Source organism: Rana temporaria, chromosome 8, assembly GCF_905171775.1.
Source record: "Rana temporaria chromosome 8, aRanTem1.1, whole genome shotgun sequence".
Classification (NCBI taxonomy): domain Eukaryota; kingdom Metazoa; phylum Chordata; class Amphibia; order Anura; family Ranidae; genus Rana; species Rana temporaria.
The window spans coordinates 162,676,274-162,700,220 of NC_053496.1; the positions used below are offsets into that span (position 1 = coordinate 162,676,274).

Genomic DNA, 23,947 nt, shown 5'->3' on the forward strand with positions numbered 1-23,947 from the left:
GTATTCTGCATAATTAAAAATACATTATGGTATCTGAGAACTACACAATCTAAAAAGTGGTCTGGGCAGGGTCTGCTTTGGTTAAAAAAATGCCCTCTTGTACTTTTGCTAATTACGATCTTTCGGTCTTCTTAGTCTATGTGCTCTCTCGATTTTTATTGGGTTTGTTATTTCTTTATTCATCACTGGGTTGAAAATCCTCCTAATTATTTCTGTTAAATCCTTGCTGAGTGGACTCAGGAACTCCTCTGATTCTCAAGTTCTTTCTTCTGTCCCTATTCTCTTGATCATCAAATTTGTATGCTTGCTCCTGTTGGTCCCTTTTCATGGATTTTATTTCTCCTTCTAAACTTTTTATTCTGGTTTCATTACAGTCTGTTAATTTTTCAACTACTTCCACTCATTCAAACACATGACCAAAATTTCTGTGCATCTCCAATTCTGCTTTTAGTGATTTTTCCAAAGCCGCAAACATAAATTCCATTTCAGTTTTAGTTGGTAATAGTTCTTTGTTTTGGCGCTCGTCTTTTATATCTGAATCTTGCTCTATTCTGGATTCTGAGAGTGTGTCACTTGTTTTGACCTTTGTTCTTTTCCTTCTTCTCCTTACTCTCTTTACCTTCCGTCTGGCTATTTTTAGCTCCTTGCTGTTTTTTCGTTATGGGCTTATCCCCATTTACTGCATGAGTAACGTATTTGTTCATTGGGCTCGGGCTAGGTGTCAGACGGGGTGATTTAGGGATCGCTCCCCCTCTCACTACTGCCCCTCTCCTCATGTGTACCCCTGCTTTTTGCCCTTTCTACCCTCTTTCTTCTTCCGCTCCCTCTCTCCTCTGTCCATTTTTATATTTAACAGCTCTGCATATGGAGGTATACTCCCAGTTCTTATGTACGTTAGTGGGGTGGTGGGCAATTGGTCTCAGATTCTCTGCTTAGCTGTATGTGTGTAGGGTCCCTACAAACCTCTGTCCTCCAAGCTCCAAGGGAAAGAAGACAAAGTTCTGCTGCTGAGCCCGGTCCATTTTACACTATACAGCAATGTGTGCAGACAGTTCCAAATGTGTGCAGACAATTCCAATAATCTCAGTGTCTCTGTATCAGCACAGCATCACTACACAGTAAACTTTTTATCTGTTCACAATATTCTAATGGTGTGGTAATTCTTATACAGTATACATATTAGTTGCTCTTTGAGGTACTCGCCATCTCCACGAGTACTGTTACATCAGTTTAGGTGTTCTTTCTTATTTCTTTGTCCTCCATTTGAGGGAGATGTTTGGGAGTTATTGCAGTTATTTCATGGGTGGGGGGCAAGCAGGGGTGCCTCACAGGGGTTACCCCCTTTCTCCTCTCCTTCCCATCCTCCACGTGCAGGGGCCGAGGGTCCCGTCTGAGATCCGCTCTCCACGCTGTCTCCTTGCGAGCCGTCACTCCTCCGATTCGGTTCCCCGGGTGCTGTTATCACTCGGTGGTATCCGGCCAAGAAGGGGGAGAGGTGACCAGGTGGATGGATGAAGCCGTGGCTGCGGCTAGGTGCAGATCCCCGCCTCGGAGCTCCACGAGAATCCGCCTGCCCTAGGGAACGCCTTCTAACCTCCCGCCGTCTGATGCTGCAGTGGGCTCAAACCAGCATCCCCACGTCATGCTGCCGGGTATAACGGGGGAAGGTACACACCAAGTGGGGGCACACAGGGAGGGAATGAGTAGTGGGGGGTGAGGAGAGGACCTATGGGTGGTGCTCCGGGGGGTCAAGCTGCTTCTCCTTGGTTCATCTGGCAGACGGGTTAGGAGACCAGGTATTCCCGCTACGTGCTCTGTAGCCTCATCCACACCATTACTAGACTCCTTCCTCTGCAGACAGCGATCTTTAAACAGTCTTTACGTATTACACTATTGGAGCACTCTTTATTATTTACATGTAGAAAGATCCTTACTCATGTTCACGACTGGATATCGGAGATAGTTTAACCCTTTATGGGTGGTTTAAAGCGTTTGAGCCAAGCACGAGAGTGTGATGCCGCGTACACACGATCATTTTTCGGCATGAAAAAAAACAACGTTTTTCCAACTTCATCATTAAAACGACGTTGCCCACACACCATCGTTTTTTTTAAATGCTCTAGCAAAGCGCGGTGACGTACGGCGGCACTATAAAGGGGAAGTTCCATGCAGATGATGCCACCCTTGGGGCTGCTTTAGCTGATTCCGTTTTAGTAAAAGACGATTCACGCTTTTCTGTCTGTTACAGCGTGATGAATGTGCTTACTCCATTAGGAATGGTAGTTTTACCAGAACGAGCGCTCCCGTCTCATAACTTGCTTCTGAGCATGCGCGGGTTTTTAACGTCGTTTTAGCCCACACACGATAATTTTTTACAACCTGAAAAACTACATTGTTTAAAACGTTGTTAAAAAATGCAGCATGTTTGAATTTTTTTTTGTCGTTTTTCAGAAGCCGAAAAATAATGTGAAGCCCACACACGATCATTTTAAATGACATTTTTTAAAAACAATGTTTTTTTTCATGCCGAAAAATGATCGTGTGTATGCGGCATAAGGCATTTAAAGTTAGTGAGTGCGTTATCTGAAGGGAGCGGAATCACTTGCACATAATATTGGTGTGGTGGATAAATCGATTCATTGGATTATTCTTATGGACTTTTTATATATATATTTTTTTCACTTGTCACAGGGTGATAATGTTACATTAACTTTTGCATATTAACCTTTGCTTATTAAGTTGTTTCACTTTATCACTGTATTAGTGTGATGTTTCCACTGTAGGGGTTAAAATACTACTAGCAATTAAAACCAATACATAGGTACAGAGAGGTCACGTCTATATTATTATTAGTGGCGTCTTTGCACTTCTTCTGGATGCCAGGCACCCTGACTAATCCCTCAGTAACGTTTATATGGTCTCTGCTAAAGGCACCTTAAAGAGTCACATTCAGGCACAACCTGTCACCATGTGACCAACAATGAAGCATTGGTCATCTGACCAGCAACAGTAAGTAAAAAAATTGCAAGGATTCAATGAAAAAACATCACGCTGCTTGTCCTGGCCTCCGACACGCTTACCTTAACCCAAGTTTTTTTAGTGTATACCTTGGGGCTAGTACCAGCTGGTATTTATGTTTTGTTGCTGGGAAACCCCTTGTTTTTAATTTTTTTTTAATAAACACCTTGGTACTACACTATTGGAGCTCTTGTCTCTTCCTATGAGGATTTACTGCTGAGGAATTGCTACCATCATACCAGCTTCGCTCAGGACTCGGTAACGCAGGATATCTAGCGGGACAGCTGGAGGAGAGCTGATGAGGAGAAGCCTTGGGCTCCATGCACACTGGAATAAAAAACGTTGCTTCTACAGGAGTTTTGTGTTCTACCTGTAGAAGCAACTCAATGTTATCCTTTGTGTCCATACACATTAGGACGTTTACAAGCATATTTTTTAAAAACAATATTTAGAGGCAGGAAAAAAAAACCTTCTCATTCGCGTTTCTGATTGGAGCTCACTGGCATAAAAAAACGTAAAACTCTCCTAAACTCGTCTAAACTTTGTACACAAAATGCTCTATATGGAAGTTTTTTACTCCAAAAAGAACAGACTTTTTTTAAGCCCAGTGTGCATGGAGCCTTAGGTTTCCAGCAGCTTCAGATACTACACGCCATTTACCCCTGCAGGAATGGTGGCATCTGGTGAGTGAGGACCCAGGAGGGGGAGCACGCTAGTTACCTGATTACCTGTTTCATACTACACCAAGTCACTTTGGATTACTTCACTGAACTTGTTATGAGAATTTTTCCAACTCAATTCAATTACATTTTGGGGTTTTTCTGTTGTTTTTTATCAACTTTGCTGGACATTCACTTTTATATACATACAGTACAGACCAAAAGTTTGGACACACCTTCTCATTCAAAGAGTTTTCTTTATTTTCATGACTATGAAAATTGTAGATTCACACTGAAGGCATCAAAACTATGAATGGACACATGTGGAATTATACATAACAAAAAAGTGTGAAAGAACTGAAAATATATTTCATATTCTAGGTTCTTCAAAGTAGCCACCTTTTGCTTTGATTACTGCTTGGCACACTCTTGGCATTCTCTTGATGAGCTTCAAGAGGTAGTCACCTGGCGCAGCACCCCATTACTCTCCTCCTTGGTAAAATAGCCCTTACACACCTTGGAGGTGTGTTTGGGGTCATTGTCCTGTTGAAAAATAAATGATGGTCCAACTAAACGCAAACCAGATGGAATAGCATGCCGCTGCAAGATGCTGTGGTAGCCATGCTGGTTCAGTATGCCTTCAATTTTGAATAAATCCCCAACAGTGTCACCAGCAAAGCACCCCCACACCATCACACCTCCTCCTCCATGCTTCACAGTGGGAACCAGGCATGTAGAGTCCATCCGTTCACCTTTTCTGCATCGCACAAAGACATGGGGGTTGGAACCAAAGATCTCAAGTTTGGACTCATCAGACCAAAGCACAGATTTCCACTGGTCTAATGTACATTCCTTGTGTTCTTTAGCCCAAACAATTCTCTTCTGCTTGTTGCCTTTCTTTAGCAGTGGTTTCCTAGCAGATATTCTACCATGAAGGCCTGATTCACACAGTCTCCTCTTACCAGTTCTAGAGATGTGTCTGCTGCAAAAGGTGGCTACTTTGAAGAACCTAGAATATGAAATATATTTTCAGTTGTTTCACACTTTTTTGTTATGTATAATTCCACATGTGTTAATTCATAGTTTTGATGCCTTCAGTGTGAATCTACAATTTTCATAGTCATGAAAATAAAGAAAACTCTTTGAATGAGAAGGTGTGTCCAAACTTTTGGTCTGTAGTGTATATATTAGTCGGACTATTTTTTCATTTTTAACTTTTTAACTCTCTCTTGGCTGGTTGCCTGGTCAACTGTCTATTGCAATCCCTTTGTGTTTTTTGGCTCTATGGTCACTGTTTATAGAGGTTTTTTGTTGCACAGATTATTTATGCATAATCACTTACAGTTCATTCACTGTTAATAGAAGGTTTGTATTTACACTGAGGTATCCCTTTTAGGGATACGGTTTCCACTTTTTATTTGATATGTTATACATAGGGTATTTTCTGTCACTTTAGGTACCCCAGGTCACGCCATTCCCCCACCTGTTTTATCATTTACAAAAAAAGCATTTGTGTTCTCTGTGCCTTATAGTACTTTAAGGTTATCTGTTTAAATGAGAATGTTTATTTAAAGAGATAACCTACTGGTACTACGAGTGGTGAGAGAACAGTATAAAAAGGTTAGGGTGAGCATAAAAGATAATTTTAAGAGATAGTTAACCTTAACCAAAAAACTACCAATGCAGGTAAGTTAAAAAAAATACTATTCAGCTTTAACTAAAGTTGGATTATGCCCTCACTATAGGTGTAGGTCAATTATGTACCTCCCAAGAAAGATACAAAGAAGAGGGGCACCAGCCTTATTCATTATCCCAAGATAATTTATTGATAAAAAAACTGTAAAATACTACTCACAAACACAAAAGCCTGTAGAAGCCACTAAAATGTGGCAATCAGTCCTGGAACCGATCATCTCCAGAAAGCAGAGGAGAAGACCTCAGAACCACTGCTGGCTGATGCGTTTCAAAGGAGTACCTTCTTCCTCAGAGCCTAGCAGTAATGGCTTCTTCAACTTATTATATACACTTGTACATTGATGAGACACATCCCACAAGAGACTCAAGCCACCTCCCACTAAAAGGGGTGGGAGTATCGTGATGAATGAATGATGACACTTAGTTCTTATTATATAATGTGTCCTTAGTGCGTTTTCAACGTGAGCACCATTTAAAATGATACCCGCAGCATGAGTATTAAGGATGTTGTCTAACGGTTTGCCATACAGTAATGCAATATATTGCCCGGCTATCACACTTATGCGGAGGAGTATTTGTTTGCTATCACTATGTACCTCCCAAGGCCTTTGTTGAAAAACTCCCAGAGATGGCATCATCCCGTCCTGCCTTGTTGCTAGGACATTGCTAACACACCCTAGCCAAATTAAATTCCCTCGCGTGTGCTCTTTTTCCCGTCGCAGGAGCTCTGAGCTCAGCAAATCAGCGATAAGCATCGTACACACGAACGGTTTTCTCGGCAAGAAAGCTGCTGGGAGAGCTTTTTGTACACTCGGCGAGCAGGAAAACTTGCCTGGAATCTCATCAGGAAAACCAACGTTTTTTTCCTGACGAGATTCCCGGCTGTGTGTACAGGGCTATAGGCGAGATAATGAACCATATATGTGGGGGCGGGGGGAATTTGAGAACCCTGTGATGGTGGGGGGTGATCAGTAAAGGCTGCGAGTTTCTTGGCAACATTAGACAGTTTGTTTTGATCTACAGGTACCCCTTACCTGCATAGGCAGTTTGTTTAGTAAAGATAAACTAACCCTTTAAAAATAAAAATGAAACCTACCGATATTTTCACATCCTTTAAAAACAACGGATCTTCTTATGAAAAAGTCCTTAGCGGAGGATAACGCTTAGAGGTATAGTGTAAAATGCAGCTTGAAACACTGACAGTCAACAAGGATAAGGTGATGACCAGCACGTTCACAACGATTAAAATATAGTAAGGTATTGATGTACTCGTCTGCAAAAAAAAAAAAAACTATGGATTTATAACATAGTTTAACTACATTTAACATTCATTTTGTTAAGTATAGACAGCCAGACTCTTCGTTATCCCATAGCTTTATTTTTGTTTATAGCACAAAAAATAAAAACCGCAGAATACCACCAAAAGAAAGCTCTATTTGTGGGAAAAAAAGGACGCCAACTTTGTTTGGGAGCTACGTCGCACGACCGCGCAATTGTCAGTTAAAGCGACGCAGTGCCGAATCGCAAAAAGGGGCCAGGTCCTGTTACCTGCATATTGGGCCAGGTCTTAAGTGGTTAAAGTGGAAGTTCCACTTTTGGGTTGAACTCCGCTTTAAGCTTGCCATACATTTTATACAATTTTCTTGTTCAGTTTCCTTTAGACTTACCTTCAAATGTAGCGCAAGGTCCTGCCTGATTGCATACAATTTTAAAAAGTGTTTAATATAAATGAAAATTGTACATAAAAATTGTAATGCATGGCCAGCCTTAGTCTGCTGCCCTCCCTGGGGTGTCCTCTTGGTATTTCAGCTGCATGTGCTGCTTGTCCCAATTGAGGAACTGCATACAGCGTATTGACTCACCTCAGGGGCATTTATTTTCTGATGCGCAAGCTACTTCTTATGATTTGTGTAAGTTGCTAATGGCTACTTCATTTAATATGTTTTAACCCACTATACTCAGATGCGCCCTCTGCTGTATATATCTATCACTGTACAGAAAAGCTCATGCTTTATGTATTCTTTTTAACATCCATTAACTAGTTTTTCAGTTGATCTAGCATATTTGACAGAACCCTATCTTTATGTTAAGCTATCAAATGGGTTGTAAATTGAATATCTCGGGGCAGATCCATGTAGATTGGCGCATATATCCGCCACGTGTAGCGTATCTAAGATACACTACGCCGCCATAACTTTTTTTTTCGAATCCTCAAAGAATTCGCGCCGAAAGTTACGGCGGCGTAGTGTATCTTTGGCGGCGTAAGGGCGCGGAATTCAAATGGATGTGATGGGGGTGTGTTTTATGTAAATACGTTGTGACCCGACGTAAACAACGTTTTTTTTAACGGCGCATGCGCCGTCTGTGGGGGTATCTCAGTGCGCATGCTCGAAAATAAACCGGAACAAGCCAATGCTTCTGACAGTGACGTACGTCCTTATTCGCCGAACGACTTACGCAAATGACGTAAAAAATTCAAAATTCGACGCGGGAACGACGGCCATACTTAACATTGAGTACGACTCATAATAGCAGGGGTAACTATACGCCGGAAAAAGTCGAACGCAAACGGCGTAAAAAAATGCGCCGGCCGGACGTACGTTCGTGGATCGCCGTAACTAGCTAATTTGCATACTCAACGCGGAATTAGATGGAAACGCCACCTAGCGGCCGGCGGAAAAATGCATCTACGATCCGACAGCGTACTAAGGCCTTGTACACACGACCGAACATGTCTGCTGAAACTGGTCCGCGGACCAGTTTTAGCAGACATGTTCGGTCGTGTGTACGGCCGACCGGACAGGTTTCCAGCAGACATTTGTCCAGCTGACCGTTTTGCAGCGGACAAATGTTTCTTAGCATGCTAAGAAACATGTCCGCTGGAAGCCTGTCCGTCGGACATGTTCGGTCGTCTGTACGGACTCACCGTACATGTCCGATCGGCCACCATCCCTCGCATGCGTCAAAGTGATTCGACGCATGAGTGGAAGCTTTGAACTTCCAGGGCCGCGCCATCGTCGCCACGACGGCGCGGCCACATCCCCACGTATCGTGTACGCGCGGATTTTTGTCTGATGGTGTGTACAACCATCAGACAGAAATCTCCGGGCAGACATGTCCACTGAAAACGGTCCGGCGGACCGTTTTCAGCAAATAGTCCGTCCGTCTGTACAAGGCCTCAGACGTACGCCTGTCGGATCGATCCGAGATGCAGTCGTATCTTGTTTTGTAGATACAAAGCAAAGATACGACGCAGGAAATTTAAAATTACGCGGCGTATAAATAGATATGCCGGCGTAATTCTTTTGTGGATCTGCCCCCTCCTCTATAAAAGGACTGGTGGACTTAGGAGGCACTTAAAGCTAGGGCAATTTTATTCTCTACCGCTTTCTAACATTGACTGATTACCAGCACACTAAAGCCTCGTACACACGATAGGTTAACCAGAGGAAAACGGTCTGAAGGACCGCTGTCATAGGTTAACCGATGAAGCTGACTGATGGTCCGTCGTGCCTACACACCATCAGTTAAAAAAACGATTGTGTCAGAACGCGGTGATGTAAAACACGACGACGTGCTGAAAAAAAACAAAGTTCAATGCTTTCAAGCATGCGTCGACTTGATTCTGAGCATGCGTGGGTTTTCTAACCGATGGTTGTGCCTACTAACGATCGGTTTTGACCTATCGGTTACCAATCCATAGGTTAATTTTAAAGCAAGTTGGCTTTTTTTAACCTATGGTTAAATAACCTATGGGGCCCACACACGATCGGTTTTGACCGATGAAAACGGTCCTTTAGACCGTTGTCCTCTGGTTAACCTATTGTGTGTACGTGTGCCGGATACACACGATCGGAAAATCCGACACGGAAAAAAGTGGATTTTTTTCCGACGGAATGTTGGCTCAAACTTGTGTTGCATACACACGGTCACACAAAATTCCGACCATCAAGAACGCGGTGACGTACAACACTACAACGAGCCGAGAAAAATAAAGTTCAATGATTCTGAGCATTCGTTGAATTGATTCCGAGCATGCATGGTTTTTGGTGCGTCAGAATTGCATACAGACAATCGGAATTTCAGACCAATAGCTCACATCAGACTTTTCTTGTCGGAATTTCCGATCGTGTGTACGTGGCACTAGTAGTTACATTTCTCAGCAGCAACTGTTAAATATATTCTGTAATTTCAAGAGTAACAGAGTTCAGGCAAGCATCGCTGTAACGGTGTTCTTCATTAGTTGTCCATAGAACAGACAGAGGTTTGGACAGTGGCACTGACCAGGCCAGGGCTTTGCATTTTTTGTAGCAATATGACACAACAGGGGTGCATGGCTTACAAATACTTTGGCAGATAAATGTGTGTGTGTGTGTGTGTACTGTATATATTTATATACAGGTACATTTCATAAAACTAGAATATTACATAAGACCAATAACAAAAAGGGATTTTTAATACAGAAATGTTGGCTTACTGAAAAGTATGTCCATGTACAGTATAGTATGCACTCAATACATGGTCAGGGCTCCTTTTTGGTCTGGTGTCTGGTGACAATACCCCACAGATTCTCTATGGGGTTTAGGTCAGGCAAGTTTGCTGACAAATCCAGCATAGTGATATTATGATCATTAAACCAGGTATTGGTAGGTTTGGCAGTGTGGGCAGGTGCCAAGTCCTGCTGGAAAATGAAATCGGCAATTCCATTAAGCTGGTCAGCAAAAGGAAGCATTAAGTACTCTAGAATCTCCTGGTAGAGGGCTGCGCTGACATTGGACTCGATAAAACACAGTGGACAAACACAAGCAGATGACATGGCTCCCTAAATCATCACAGACTGTGAAAAATGTTGCATTCCATTTGGAAATCAAGATCCCAGAGTCTGGAGGAAGAGAGGAGAGGCACAGAATCCAAGTTTCATGAGGTTCAATGTGAAGTTTTCACAGTCTGATGATTTGGGGAGCCATGTCATCTGCTGGTGTTGGTCCACTGTGTTTTATCAAGTCTAAAGTCAGCACAGCCCCCTACCAGGACATTCTAGAGCACTTAATGCTTCCCTCTGTATGGAGACGCTGATTTTATTTGTCAGCAGGACTCGGCACCTGCCCACACTGCCAGAAATACCAATACCTGGTTTATTAGTGTAGGCAAATTGGCTCGGCTGAGAGCCAGGCCTGGGTCAGGGATTAGTGACTCGGGCTGGATGGCTCATCCTCTTCTCTGGAACATTGGAGAATGTTCTAGACATAGTGGGTGGAAGCTAGAGTGGGCTGTTAGGAATATTCATAAGGACCTAAGCCAATCCCCAGTATAGGGCTGGCAGGGGCCAGGCCTCGTAAATGGGCATGAGTCATGCCAGCAAGGGGCAGTGAGGTGGAAGATGGTGTCTGTCGGTGGCTCTTGAGGCTGCCCCTAGTCTGGGGGGTGACCTTGGGCCTGGGGCTCGGGTGCTGGAAGATTTCCCATAAAACACATAGAGGAAATACTTCCTGGAGGCGCAGGAGCAAGGAGAGGAAAGCAGGAGCAGATCAGCACGTCTGGGATATCTCCTGAGAGTCAGCCGGGTGGGCTGGTGAGTGTCAGGCTGGAGGACTGTGGAGGGAAGATAGTCTGGAGGGCTAGTGAAAGGGGCAGCAGCAGCTAGGCTGGTCGGCAGTGCCTGAAGAGGGGGTGCTGGAACCAGAAGCCACAGGAGGAACGTATGCTGGACACTGAACTTTTGCTACACAACTAAGGGGCCCCGGGTTCATCTGACTGAGTAACTGTTGGATAATTCAGTGTCCCAGATGAGTTCTGTAAACAAATGAGTGAGTGCTGGATAAAGAAGAGGAGTTGTATATAGGAAGAGTTGCCCTTGAAGTGTTGTTGAAGTCAAGTGGGCATCCCATAATCTCCCTTCCCAATCCAAGTTTATATGCCTCAAAAAAAATAAAAAATCATGGACTGTTCTCTCATTTTGAGTGTCTGTGGAAATTTGGTGTCCCTGGCTGTGCAGGGGGGAATCCCAGTGTAACGCCGTCAGCGTTAATTCTCACGCAAGGAGCGCAGCCTTGTCATTTCTGACAGCTGCGCTCCATTCAGAAAGACGTCCACGTCACTTCCGGTGCGCGGACGTCTGCGTTCCATGCTGGAACGCGGAAGTGCGCTCCAGTGTGCGGCGCTCGGCTCTGCCCACTGCCCGGGCTATTTAAACTCCCAGGACTGGCGGCAGGGTGTTCGGATATTCTCGTTGGACCCTGCCACCACCTGGAACCCGGAACCTAGCTACAGAGTTCCTCTGTAGCACCCCTCTTCTCTGGACTCGCTCCCTGATCTCTGAGCCCTGGAACCTCCTCTCTGCACACTCCCAGACTGAGGATCCCTGCTCATCCAACCTCCTGGATCTCTCCCTACTGAGACTCTCCCTGAACTGCCTGCTGATACAGATCATTTACTGGATGAACACCCTTGTAGTCCCATCCTGCACTCAGGAGAACCACCCAAGAATAACCTGCTAACCGCAAGTATTCTCAAGCTAATATCTCATGCTTACAGTGAATACTAATGCTGTCCAGGACTGTATGATCATACCTTTCTATTGTCACTCACATACTGTGATATGTTACTTCAGTGTTTCTGCATGATATTCATTAAGAGAGGAGATATTCAACAGAGACTGCTACGTTTATCCTAGTTGCTGACCTTATCCAATGTTTACGTTTCCTTTGTATTACCAGGACTGTTCATATATAAGGTTACTCAGAGTAGCCTAAGAGTATTTAAGTTATTACTTCTATGGTTTGTTCTCATTGGAGGATGTGATGCTATAAACCCCAAACTCTCTATTATACTGCGAGAGTGAACCGGTGGTTGATATCTGAGAGGCCTCCTCAGCTGAGATCCAATTCCATAAAGATCAAATCCAGTGTAACATAGAGTCCTAACACCCAGTATACTTGTGGTTCCTTAGGGGGTGCACTACATATGTATCAATAACTTACAAATTGATATTCGCACATGGATTGGAAATAAGAAAAGGGGGCACATTCAAGGTTCTTCAGGTCCTGCAGGTCGAGGACGCTGAGTGCCAATCCGACACAACTGAGAGCCAATGACACTAAGTTCAAGGAAAGCAAACTCTTGACCTACAGAGAGAAATTTAAGGCATCAGTAAGGACAGCATTAACCCCCTTCATCAATCAGACCTCCCACCACAAGGTATCACCTTTCCCCACCTCACCCATTAACTTGACGTGCCTGATGCAAAATTTGAGCCAGAGCTCTTAAGAATTAACCCAAACCCATTACTGCAAACTTGAAGAAAACCTATGTTTTACCCATACAGGTAAGCAACAATCTCACTTAAAGTGGGAGAAAACTCCCTGGTATGATTTTTACTTATATATAAAATATATATAATAAGGCTTACCTATGGGTACAGTAAATATCTCCAAAATGTGCTACGTTTAGGAAATTTTTACTTTAGATGCAGCTGGTGCCGTCATCGGTGCGTGCATTCTGAAGGAATGGCGTACATGTGCCATTCCTTCAGATCTGTTAACAGTGACTCTCGTGCACATGGATGTTTACATTCCTTGTGACAGCAATAAAAGTGATAAAAAAAATTGAAAGGGACAATGTGAAAAAGAAAAAAAAATGTAATAAAATAAACAAGAAAAAAATAAACAAACAAAAATTAAAGCACTTCATCCACCTGTGCTTGTGGGCAGAAGTGAATGCATACGCAAGTTGCTCCTGCAATTGTAAACAATGTTTAAACCACACATGTGAGTAATCATTAGAGCGAAAGCAATAATTACTAGACCTCCTCTGTAACTCTTAACTGGTAAGTGTTAAAAAAAATAAAAATAAAGCGTCGCCAATGGGGATTTCTAAGTACCATAATTTGTGCCGCCCAATGGGCATATAATTTGTTATATATACAGTGGGGATCGAAAGTTTGGGCACCCCAGGTAAAAAATTGCATTAATGTGCATAACGAAGCCAAGAAAAGATGGAAACATCTCCAAAAGGCATCAAATTACAGATTAGACATTCTTATAATATGTCAAAAAAAGTTAGATTTTATTTCCATCATTTACACTTTCAGAATTACAGAAAACAAAAAAATGGCGTCTGCAAAAGTTTGGGCACCCTGCAGAGTTAATATCTTGTACTGCCCCCTTTGGCAAGTATCACAGCTTGTAAACATGTTTTGTAGCCAGCCAAGAGTCTTTCAATTCTTGTTTGAGGGATCTTTGCCCATTCTTCCTTACAAAAGTCTTCCATTTCTTTGAGATCTCTGGGCTGTCTGTCATGCACTCCTCTTTTAAAGTCTATCCATAGATTTTCAATTATGTTGAGGTCAGGAGATTGTGAAGGCCATGGCAAAACCTTCAGTTTACGCCTCTTGATGTAATCCCCCGTGGATTTTGAGGTGTGTTTAGGATCATTATCCATTTGTAGAAGCCATCCTCTCTTTAACTTCAGCTTTTTCACAGATGGCATCTAGTTACCATCCAAAATTTGCTGAAATTTTATTGAATCCATTTTTCCTTCTACTCGTAAAATTTTCCCTGTGCCACTGGCTGCAATACAACCCCAAAGCATGATTGACCCACCCCCATGCTTAACAGTTGGACAGAGGTTCTTTTCATTAAACATACCTTTGCTCACTCCGGCCAAAAATTTCTATTTTAACCTCATCGGTCCACAGAACTTGTTTCCAAAATGCATCAGGCTTGTCTATTTTGCTGATTTTTGTGGTGAGGTCGTAGAAGAGATTTTTTCTGATGACTCCTCCATGAAGACCATATTTGTACAAGTATCTCTTTATAGTGGAATAGTGTACCACAACTCCAGTGTCTGCCAGATCTTTCTGGAGGGATCGTGCAGTCAAACGTGGATTTTGAATTGCTTTTCTCACAATCCTGCGAGCTGTTCTGTCTGATACTTTTCTTGGTCTTCCAAATCTTGCTTTAACTTCCACTGTTCCTGATGACTGCCATTTCTTAATTACATCTAGAACAGAGGATATTTACATCTGAAAACGCTTTGCTATCTTCTTATAGCCTTCTCCAGCTTTGTGAGCGTCAACTATTTTCAGTTTTCTAGACAACTGCTTAGAAGAACCCATGGTGCTGATTGTTGGGGCAAGGTCAGATGAGTCTGGGCATTTAAAACCTTTGAGATTGTCACCACCTGGTCTTCCCAGACGACGATTTAGAACAATCCATGACACTGGCAGGTCTCAGCTTTGCAAAGGGGGCAGTGCATGCTATAAATTCTGCAGGGTGCCCAAACTTTTGCAGATGCCATTTTTTGTTTTCTGTAATTTTGAAAGTGTAAATGATGGAAATAAAATCTAACTTTTTTTGACATGTTACTGTATAAAAATGTCTAATCTGTAATTTGATGCCTTTTGGAGATTTTTCCATATTTCCTTTGCTTCGTTATGCACATTAATACAAATTTTTACCTGGGGTGCCCAAACTTTCGATCCCCACTGTACATATTGGGCCGGATTCAGATACATTGGTCGCATATTTCTGCCGGCGTAGCGCATCTCATATGCGCTACGCCGACGTAACACAGAGAGGCAAGCCGTGTATTCACAAAGCACTTGCTCCCGACGTTGCGCCAGCGTAACGTAAATTCTTCGGCGTAAGCCAGCCTAATTCAAAGTAGGTGGAAGTGGGCGTGATCCATTTAAATGAACCGTGACCCCATGCAATTGATGGGCCGTCCCGTGGACGCTTCCCAATGCGCATGCTCAGAATTACGTTATTCTGTATGAATAATGCAAAAAAACAAAAAAAATCTTGATCAGGCCCAATTTATTTACTTCTTTCATTAAATCAGTTTTGTGACTGGCTTACCTTGCAGACTGTGGGTTTAAGGCTTGCTAAAGCAGTGAAAGATCCTGTAATTAGGTTCTGTAAAAAGACAAAAAAAAAGTTAATATGCTTATAATGATTCTACATGTTCTGAAAGATGCAATACATACTGTACAGTATATACAATCCATATAGTGTAGTGGAGTGCCTCTTCACTTGCTTTCCTTAGCAGTGGGCACAGGGGATATGTACACACAATCCCCTGAACTCCTGGACATGTGCAGTTGATATAGATTCTAGCTTTTCCTGCCCTCTGATGCTCAAAGTGACCATGCCTGATGGGACAGCGGTGACTGGGCATATCAGCTGTCTCCAAGGTCATGTTTTTTCAACTTTCCAACCAGAGTGTAGGCCCCAGTCACAGTGGATACTGTGCCAACTGACTTTGGCATACTGCCTTGTGGAAAAAAAATAAGAAAAGCTGGTGCCAGGGAAGTACCATCATAGTTACATAGTAGGTGAGGTTGAAAAAATACACAAGTCCATCAAGTCCAACCTATGTGTGTGATTATATGTCAGTATTACCTTGTATATCCCTGTATGTTGCGGTCGTTCAGGTGCTTATCTAATTGTCTTTTGAAACTATTGATGCTCCCCGCCGAAACCACCGCCTGTGGTGCTCTTATGGTAAAGAACCCTCTACGTAGTTTAAGGTTAAACCTCTTTTCCTCTAATTTTAATGAGTGGCCACGTGTCTTGTTAAACTCCCTTCTGCGAAAAAGTTTTATCCCTATTGTGGGGTCACAGTACGGTATTTGTAAATTTAAATCATATCCCCTCTCAAGCGTCTCTTCTCCAGAGAGAATAAGTTCAATGGCTGCAACCTTTCCTCATAACTAATGTCCTCCAGACCCTTCATTAGCTTTGTTGCCCTTCTTTGTACTCGCTCAATTTCCAGTACATCCTTCCTGAGGACTGGTGCCCAGAACTGGACAGCATACTCCAGGTGCGGTCGGACCAGAGTCTTGTAGAGTGGGAGAGTACAAAAGAGTGTAGCACTTATGCAATATAAATCGTGACAATGAACATTATATATGTGATATATAGTATATCACTGGGTAAATAATAAGTACAACACAATATTATAAATGGATAAAGTCCATGTGAATGAATTCCACCAAATGAAATGATGAATTCATCAAAACATGGAATACGTGGAAAGTACAACACAATAAAGTCCATATAGATGGATTCCACCACGTGAATGAAAGTTGATCAAAACATGGAATGATGATTTCTTCTTTATGTGAAATTAACCACCACCAGTAGAAATGAAGGCTTACCAGAGCTAGTGGACTTATGGTGACGTATGTCGCCAGAAGTCAAATCAGGCTTGTAAATTACGGTTCTCAATCATGAAAGCAAGAGGTATGTTGATATACACATCTTGTTCTCTAAAGGATAATACTCCAAAGGATAGGAAGACATACGATGGAAGAAAAGTTTGTAAATGATATCTCTCCGATGGTATCAGTGATAAGAAGAGATAGTGGGAGAATTATCATTTTATCTCTGGAGTTAATTCCATTTTTCTGTTTGCTTTGTTGTTGCTGAGCCTGTCATCTACTAGGATCCCCAGGTCCTTTTCCCTCCTAGATTCCCCCAGAGGTTCTCCCCCCAGTGTATAAATTGAATTTGTATTTTTTCCACCCAAATGCATTATTTTAATTTTTTCTACATTAAACCTCATTTGCCATGTAGTTGCCCACCCCATTTATTTGTTCAGATCTTTTTGCAAGGTTTCCACATCCTGCGGAGAAGTTATTGCCTGCATCGTCTGCAAATACAGAGATGTTTATCCTATCCTCCAGGTCATTTATGAACAAATTAAATAGGATTGGTCCCAGCACAGAACCCTGTGTGACCCCACTACCCACCCCTGACCATTCTGAGTACTCCCCATTTATCCCCACCCTCTGAACTCGCCCTTGTAGCCAGTTTTCAATCCATGTACTCACCCTATGATCCATGCCAATGGGCCTTATTTTGTACAGTAAACGTTTATGGGGAACAGTGTCAAATGCTTTTGCAAAATCCAGATACACCACGCCTACTGGCCTTCCTTTATCTAGATGGCAGCTCACCTCCTCATAGAAGATTAATATATTGGTTTGGCAAGAACGATTCTTCATGAATCCATGCTTATTACTGCTAATGATACCGTTATCATTACTAAAATCATGTGTATAGTCCCTTATCATCCCCTCCAAGAGCTTGCATACTATTGATGTTAGGCTAACTGGTCTAATTCCCAGGGATGTATTTTGAGATTCATCACTTTCATGGCACCAGCCTTTCTCTCTTTTTTGCATGGGTTACACGAAGGTTTACAGAGACTTCACAGGCTAAGTGCTTTGTTCTTGAGACTCACCAGGCATTGCACAGGAGGTAGCAGCTCAAATGCACCTGTTTCCATACTGCCTTGTGGATCCTTCCTGAGAATCCCTGCAACCCACTGAACTAACAGCTACAGTCAGCCTCTTACTGAGGGAACTGCAAGTAACTGTATGTAGCTCAGGTCCGCTGCACTGCCCGGATTACTGCTACATGGTCTGGGATGTCATTTCTGCCCTCACACTGCACCTGTCATTCCCCTCTTCTTAGTCACAAGTAAAGTGTGAGGAGCGGCTTTGCAGGAAGAAAGAGAGGATACAAGAACTGTGACAAAGATACATTTGCAGCCACAGACCCTGGAGGGGAGCCCTCAGAATACAGAGGACACAGTGATTGGCTGCAGTGCAGCCAGGGAAAGAAAGAGCCCATCCAAGAAAACTGTAAAAAGACTGCTAGAAACCACTTGGAATTATGTAGGGTGTAGTCCCGGGAGGCAGCCTTTATTAACTGGAGAACTGTATGGGACTACCAGTCCCAGGAGCAGTGGTGGTGCGTCCATAGAGGGCGCAGGAGCGCCGCCTCCTCTCGCTCCTGCACTGCCACTGAAAACAATACATAGATTCATGCAGCTGGTTGGCTGTGGAAGTGTCTATCACCATATTCATCATATTGACCTGTGGGCTGTAATTCCGCTTCCAAATAGTTAACCAGGGGACGTACGGGGTGCGCGTTCCTTGGTTAACACTTACACGCATCTCAGCCAATCAGGTTCACCGGATCTGGTGACAGGTAACCTGATTGGCTGAAGCGACATCGAGGGCGGGAGGATTCAAGGATGGCTGACCGAGGAAGGTAAGTGCCAGACGGGGGGCAATCTGGCGCAATTTTAGGGGCAAACTGGTGGCAATTGATGGGCACAGTGGTGACAATAGCATGGCACAGTGGCTGCGTTTGGCATGGCACAGTGGCGAAAATTGACGGGCACAGTGGCGACAATGGCATGGCACAGTGACTGCATTTGGCATGGCACAGTGGCGACAATTGATGGGCACGGTGGCGACAATGGCATGGCACAGTGGTGACAATTGATGGGCACAGTGGCTGCGTTTGGCATGGCACAGTGGGTGCCTTTGATGGCATGGTACTGTGGCGACAATTTTATGGCACATTGGCTGCGTTTGATGAGCACAGTGGCGGCAATTGATGGGCACAGTGGCGGCAATTGATGGGCACAGTGGCGGCAATTGATGGGCACAGTGAGGCTGCAATTGATTTTTTTCTTTTTTTCGTAGTAAGGGTAGGGAGTGAGAAGAGACCGTTGAAGTGCTGCTAAGTTTTTCCACATTGGCTTGGGGCTGTTGGAGAGATTCTGTGAGCTGGAGGAGAGGGGCATCACTTGCTTCATAAGAAACCATTGAGTCCAACGTTACCAGTAGATATGTGCAGAATGAAAAAAATAGTTTACATTCATTTTGTTTCAATTCATTGTTTTACTAAATTAGTTTAGTTAAATTAGTTGCATTAGTTACATTCGTTTTCGGAATTCATTTTGTCATTTTGTTTTGTATTCGGCTGCATTTGAAAATAATTGTACTGGACTCTAAAGAAAATTGACCGCATTAGAAAAAAACAACCAAATTCAAACTAATTTAACAAATTTTAAAACGTATAGAATCTGTATCGGGTTTTGAAACCGCATTCAAATTTGCATTTTTATTTAAAATGCAGCTTTTGCATTAGATTATTATTGATGACTATCTGGTAATTCGAAAATTAGTACTTTAAATCAAACAACTGCTTTATTTATGTTAAATAGAAAAGAAAATAATAGAATAGAATAAAATAGAAAGGATATTCATATTCTGAAATTAGAATTTTGAATAGAATGAATTCCAATTTAGAACAGAATGAATTTGAATATAAAAGATTATAATAGAATGGAAAAAAACAGAATAGAAAATTAGAGAATAAAATAGAAAGAAAATATATATAAACATTTATTTTCCGAAATTTGAATTTCAAATAGAATGAATTCAAATTCAAATTTCAATAGAAATTATTAAAACAGAATAGAAAATAATATAAAAAGAATAGAATAGAATCGAAAAACAATACAACAGAATAATATATAACCATCTTCCGAAATTCAAAATTTGTATAGAATGAATTTGAATAGAAAATAAGAGAATACAATAGAATAGAAAAACAATAGAATAAAATAGAAAGAATATAGTATATAACCATCTTCTGAAATTCTAATTTTGAATAGAAACAATTTGAATAGAAAATAAGAGAATAAAATAAAAAAGAACATAATAGAATTATGTAGCGGGGTCATCCTGTCAGAGTCTAATGACAGGCCATCCCCACCGTAACTTTGCTCACGCTTGTAAATATGTATGATACCTTTAAGAAAGTTATGCATTGTGGGATTGCAAGTAGCGGGAGATATGGACTCCATTGACTCTTAGGAGAAACAGACTATACATCCCACAATGCCTTGCAGCATTGGAACATGTGACACCTCCGCACAGACTTATGGGGGAGGTTACTTAAGGAAAGCGCAGCTGATCTCGCTCTCTGGGGACCTGCATCTTCTCCTCTGCGGAGCTGCTGACACAGCCCAGCCGTGCGACTAGGCCAGAGGCCTGGGCCTAAATCCACAGAGAGGCCAGCCATCAGGAAGGAAACAAGACTCCAGTATTCAGCCCGTGTTCCCGAAGATCGGAGAGGTAACCCAGCTGACAACTGAAACAGTGGAGAACCCTCGTTCGGGATCCTTGTGCTGTGGAGCAGTGACTTATCAACACGCCTTCTGAGAGGAACTCAGGCGGATCGGCCTGTCGGGTGAGAGAGCACATGCTCAACTTCTAACTCTCCCTTTAGACAGACACTGTAGAGCCACCTCACAGGCCGGAGACACGTGTTTTGCCTCCGGCTGAAACTTGGAGGCCCTGTTAATTGTTTAGCGCCTTACGGAAGTGATTGACGCTGACGAGCAAACAATTCACCAACGTTTGCTGTTCAAGATACTTTGTTGTGTAATCCTTCACTGATTGCCACTTGTGGATTACAAATTCTAACGTGCACCAACCGGCCGCAACGTGGATATTCACTGTCTGTAGGATTGCCCGCTAGAGGGTGCTCGCGAGCATAGACTGCTTACTTTAGTTTCAGTGAATGGTACCATTCTTTAGTTTATGTCTTTACCTACCTATATTAATTGCTGATTCCTGCAAGGGCCCTTGCTGAATCATAGTGAGTTATTACCTAACAGTTGTTTGTTTAATTCAAACTTATTCTTATCTTCTTCAAGTTCATATAAAGTACACTCATTCTTTTGGTTTAAATATACTACTGTGTGAAGTGTATTTTCTCGTCTGGAGGGACCATCCATAAAGCAGGTAATATCACTGTTACATTGTTATAGAATATTGCATGTCTGCTATTGTGACCTCAGCCCAGCAGAGGTCACAATATTCCCACCAGACTTCTGATGTGTCAAGGGAGGGTTCGAGACAATTAAATAGGGGTGAGCCAAGCAATAGAGATAGTAGATCCCAACAACAATCAGTGGCTCCTGAGGGGGTAGCGCTACAATTATATAACTTATTTTTTTAAATCAGAATTTCAAATAGCATGAAATCAAATTTGAATTTCAATAGAAATGATTAGAACAGAATAGAAAATAATATAAAAGAATACAATAGAAAACAAGAGAATAGAACACAATAAAATATAACCATCTTCCAAAATTTGAATTTCGTACCGCGTACACGGCATTACAGCAGGAGAGAGCGTTGCGTCAACATTGGAAGAAGAGAAAAGGGAAGAAGATGACAGAGAAGACTGGGCAAGAGCTAGCAAAAGAGCAGAAGAACTCGGCAGAAGATGACCAGATGGCGGGAGGAGAACCGGAGAGTGTGGAGAAGAGGCCGGGGAGAGCAGAGAAGAAGACTTTAAAAACCTTATTTTTGACACTTTTTTTTCCGGGTGAACGGTAGACCCCATACTTATTCACATAGGGTGGGGGCAGGATCTGGGGGCTCCCTTATTAAAGGGGGCTCCTAGATTCCGATAAGCCCCTCTGCCCGCAGACCCCAACAACCAATGGCCAGGGTTGTCGGGAAGGAGCCCTTGTCCTCGTCAACACGGGGGCAAGGTGCTTTGGGGTGGGGGGGGGCGCAGAATCTCACCTGCCCCAAATAACCCACCCTCCCATGTTAAGGGCACGGGCCTGGTATGGTTCAGGAGGGGGCCGCTTGCTCTGCCCCACCCCCTTTCCTTACCTGCCGGGCTGCATGCTCGAATAAGGTTTAGGTATGAATTTTGGGGGGACCCCCACACCAAGGACCTGGTATGCTCATGAAGGGGGAACCCACGCCATTCCCCCCCCCCCCCAATTATTGGGGGATCAAAGTTGCGTCCCTGGTCATTGAAGTCGTACTTCAAGTCGTAGGGCAAAGTCGGATCCACACTCGTATGACTGTCTTGCCCAACATGGGCCTGAGGTGGTAACGCCACCTACAGGCAACAGGGGAAATCTCTACCAAGCACAACCATAGACAGAACAGAGGCTAATTTGCATAGAGTTAGTAAAGTCTGAGCCCAACTATTGGCTCAGACACCCCTAAATTTACAATAGTGCCCCCATTGTTGGGAGCAGGGCACTACATATGTATTTGATATTATGGAGAAAGTAACAAGAGGAGTTGGGGGAACACCCAAAACTTCTAGGTGGTCAGGAATAGAGTTGTGAATTACGGCAGGGAGATCTCACTGTTGGAGTATCCAAGATATATAAGAACCCAGGGGCTGACCCGGCCCACCAGTCTCCACCTTTATCTAAAATATCAATTTCGGATGGACTTAGCCTTAAAAACAACAAAAGATAAAGAGATTATGTGCCAGCGAAATGTAAGTTACAGCTTGCTTTTAATACTTACAAACACCGGTGCCCAGAAGATGATTCCAGAAGATCGTGACCGAGACCCAGCATTGGATTTATCAAATGACAATGCAATGGCATTTCCAAGCTGTATAAAGACTACAAAACTCAGCAATTTCTACAGGTCAAAGAAAATAGTAATTAACTCCTCTATCATCAAATAATATAATATGACTATTTAAGACACAGTGATTTACAGTTGTATGTATCTTTTATGGATACATAGGTTAAAAAAAAACACACAAATTCATCTAGTTCAGTCAACCTATTACAGAACCCTATATCCACAGTTGATCCAGAGGAAGGCAAAACAAACCCTATAAAGCATGATCCAATATGCTCCAGTGGAGAGTCAGGCTCCGTACACACGACCGGATCTATCCGCTGGGATTGATTCGCGGATCAGTTCCAGCAGACAAATCCGGTCGTGTGTACGGCCTAGCGGACATTTTTCGGCGGAGATTTCTCCAGCCGACGGTTTTCAAGCGGATAAAAATTTCTTAGCATGCTAAGAAATCTATCCGCTGGAAACCTGTCCGTTGGACTGATCCGGTCGTCTGTACAGACTCACCGGATAAGTCCAAGTGATCCCCATCCCTCGCATGCGTCAAAGTGATTTGACGCATGCGTGGAAGTATTTACCTTCCAGGGTCGCGCACGTCGCCGTGTCATCGGCGCGGCACGTCACCGCGGATGTTTTCCGCTGGGATTTTGATCTGATGGTGTGTACAAGCCATCAGATCAAAATCCGGAGGAAGAATGTCCGCTGGAAACGGTCCGGCGGACCGTTTCCAGTGGATATCCTCTCGTTTGTACGAGGCCTTAGTATTGTTTTGTTATTATGTCAAATTTTGATTTAGTTTTAGCTATAGTCTTTTGATTAAAATGACATTTTAGTTTTAGTCGTAGTTTAGTCATCTGAATTGTTTTTTAGTTTTTGTCGTATTTTAGTCGACTACATTTTCCAGTATGTTTTAGTCGACTCGATTTAGCTATATTGTAATGCATTTTTTAAGCATTTCTCTAGAACTGCAAAACTCATTCTATACTCCTGGGTTAAAAATAAAATCACATGTTGTTATATATGAAAAAGGATAAATCTGTGTCTGTAGTGCACGTTCAAACCGTATTAACATAAATTACATTGTCTGTTTATGAAACTTGGTTTTATTAAAAAAAAAATATATATATAGCTTTTTTGACAAACAGAAGTGCAAAAAAAAAACTGTAAACCAGTAATGTCATTGCACGTATGACCTGAATATATTACTAGCATTAAATATTAATAAAATAAACAGAAAAACGGTGTCTCTCTCCCACCCTATATTAGCTTTGGTATATCCCGTTGTATGCTGACGTGAGATGGGCCAGGAAAACTGAAAATTTGTTATCAATTACTTACCGTAATTTTCCTTTCC

At 42.7% G+C, this 23,947-nt stretch overlaps 1 protein-coding gene across 1 annotated transcript in view; it reads right to left on the minus strand.

The window, feature by feature from the left end:
* The window catches only part of LOC120910461, a 65,467-nt gene that overhangs the window by 21,822 nt on the left and 19,698 nt on the right, over window positions 1-23,947 (minus strand). The window contains exons 4-7 of the mRNA XM_040322219.1: window positions 22,528-22,647; window positions 15,230-15,286; window positions 12,353-12,496; window positions 6,469-6,645 (exon numbers count right to left, since the gene is read on the minus strand). Coding sequence (XP_040178153.1) covers window positions 6,505-6,645; window positions 12,353-12,496; window positions 15,230-15,286; window positions 22,528-22,647 — 462 coding nt within the window. The 3' untranslated portion in view covers window positions 6,469-6,504. The remainder of the gene's footprint in view (window positions 1-6,468; window positions 6,646-12,352; window positions 12,497-15,229; window positions 15,287-22,527; window positions 22,648-23,947) is intronic.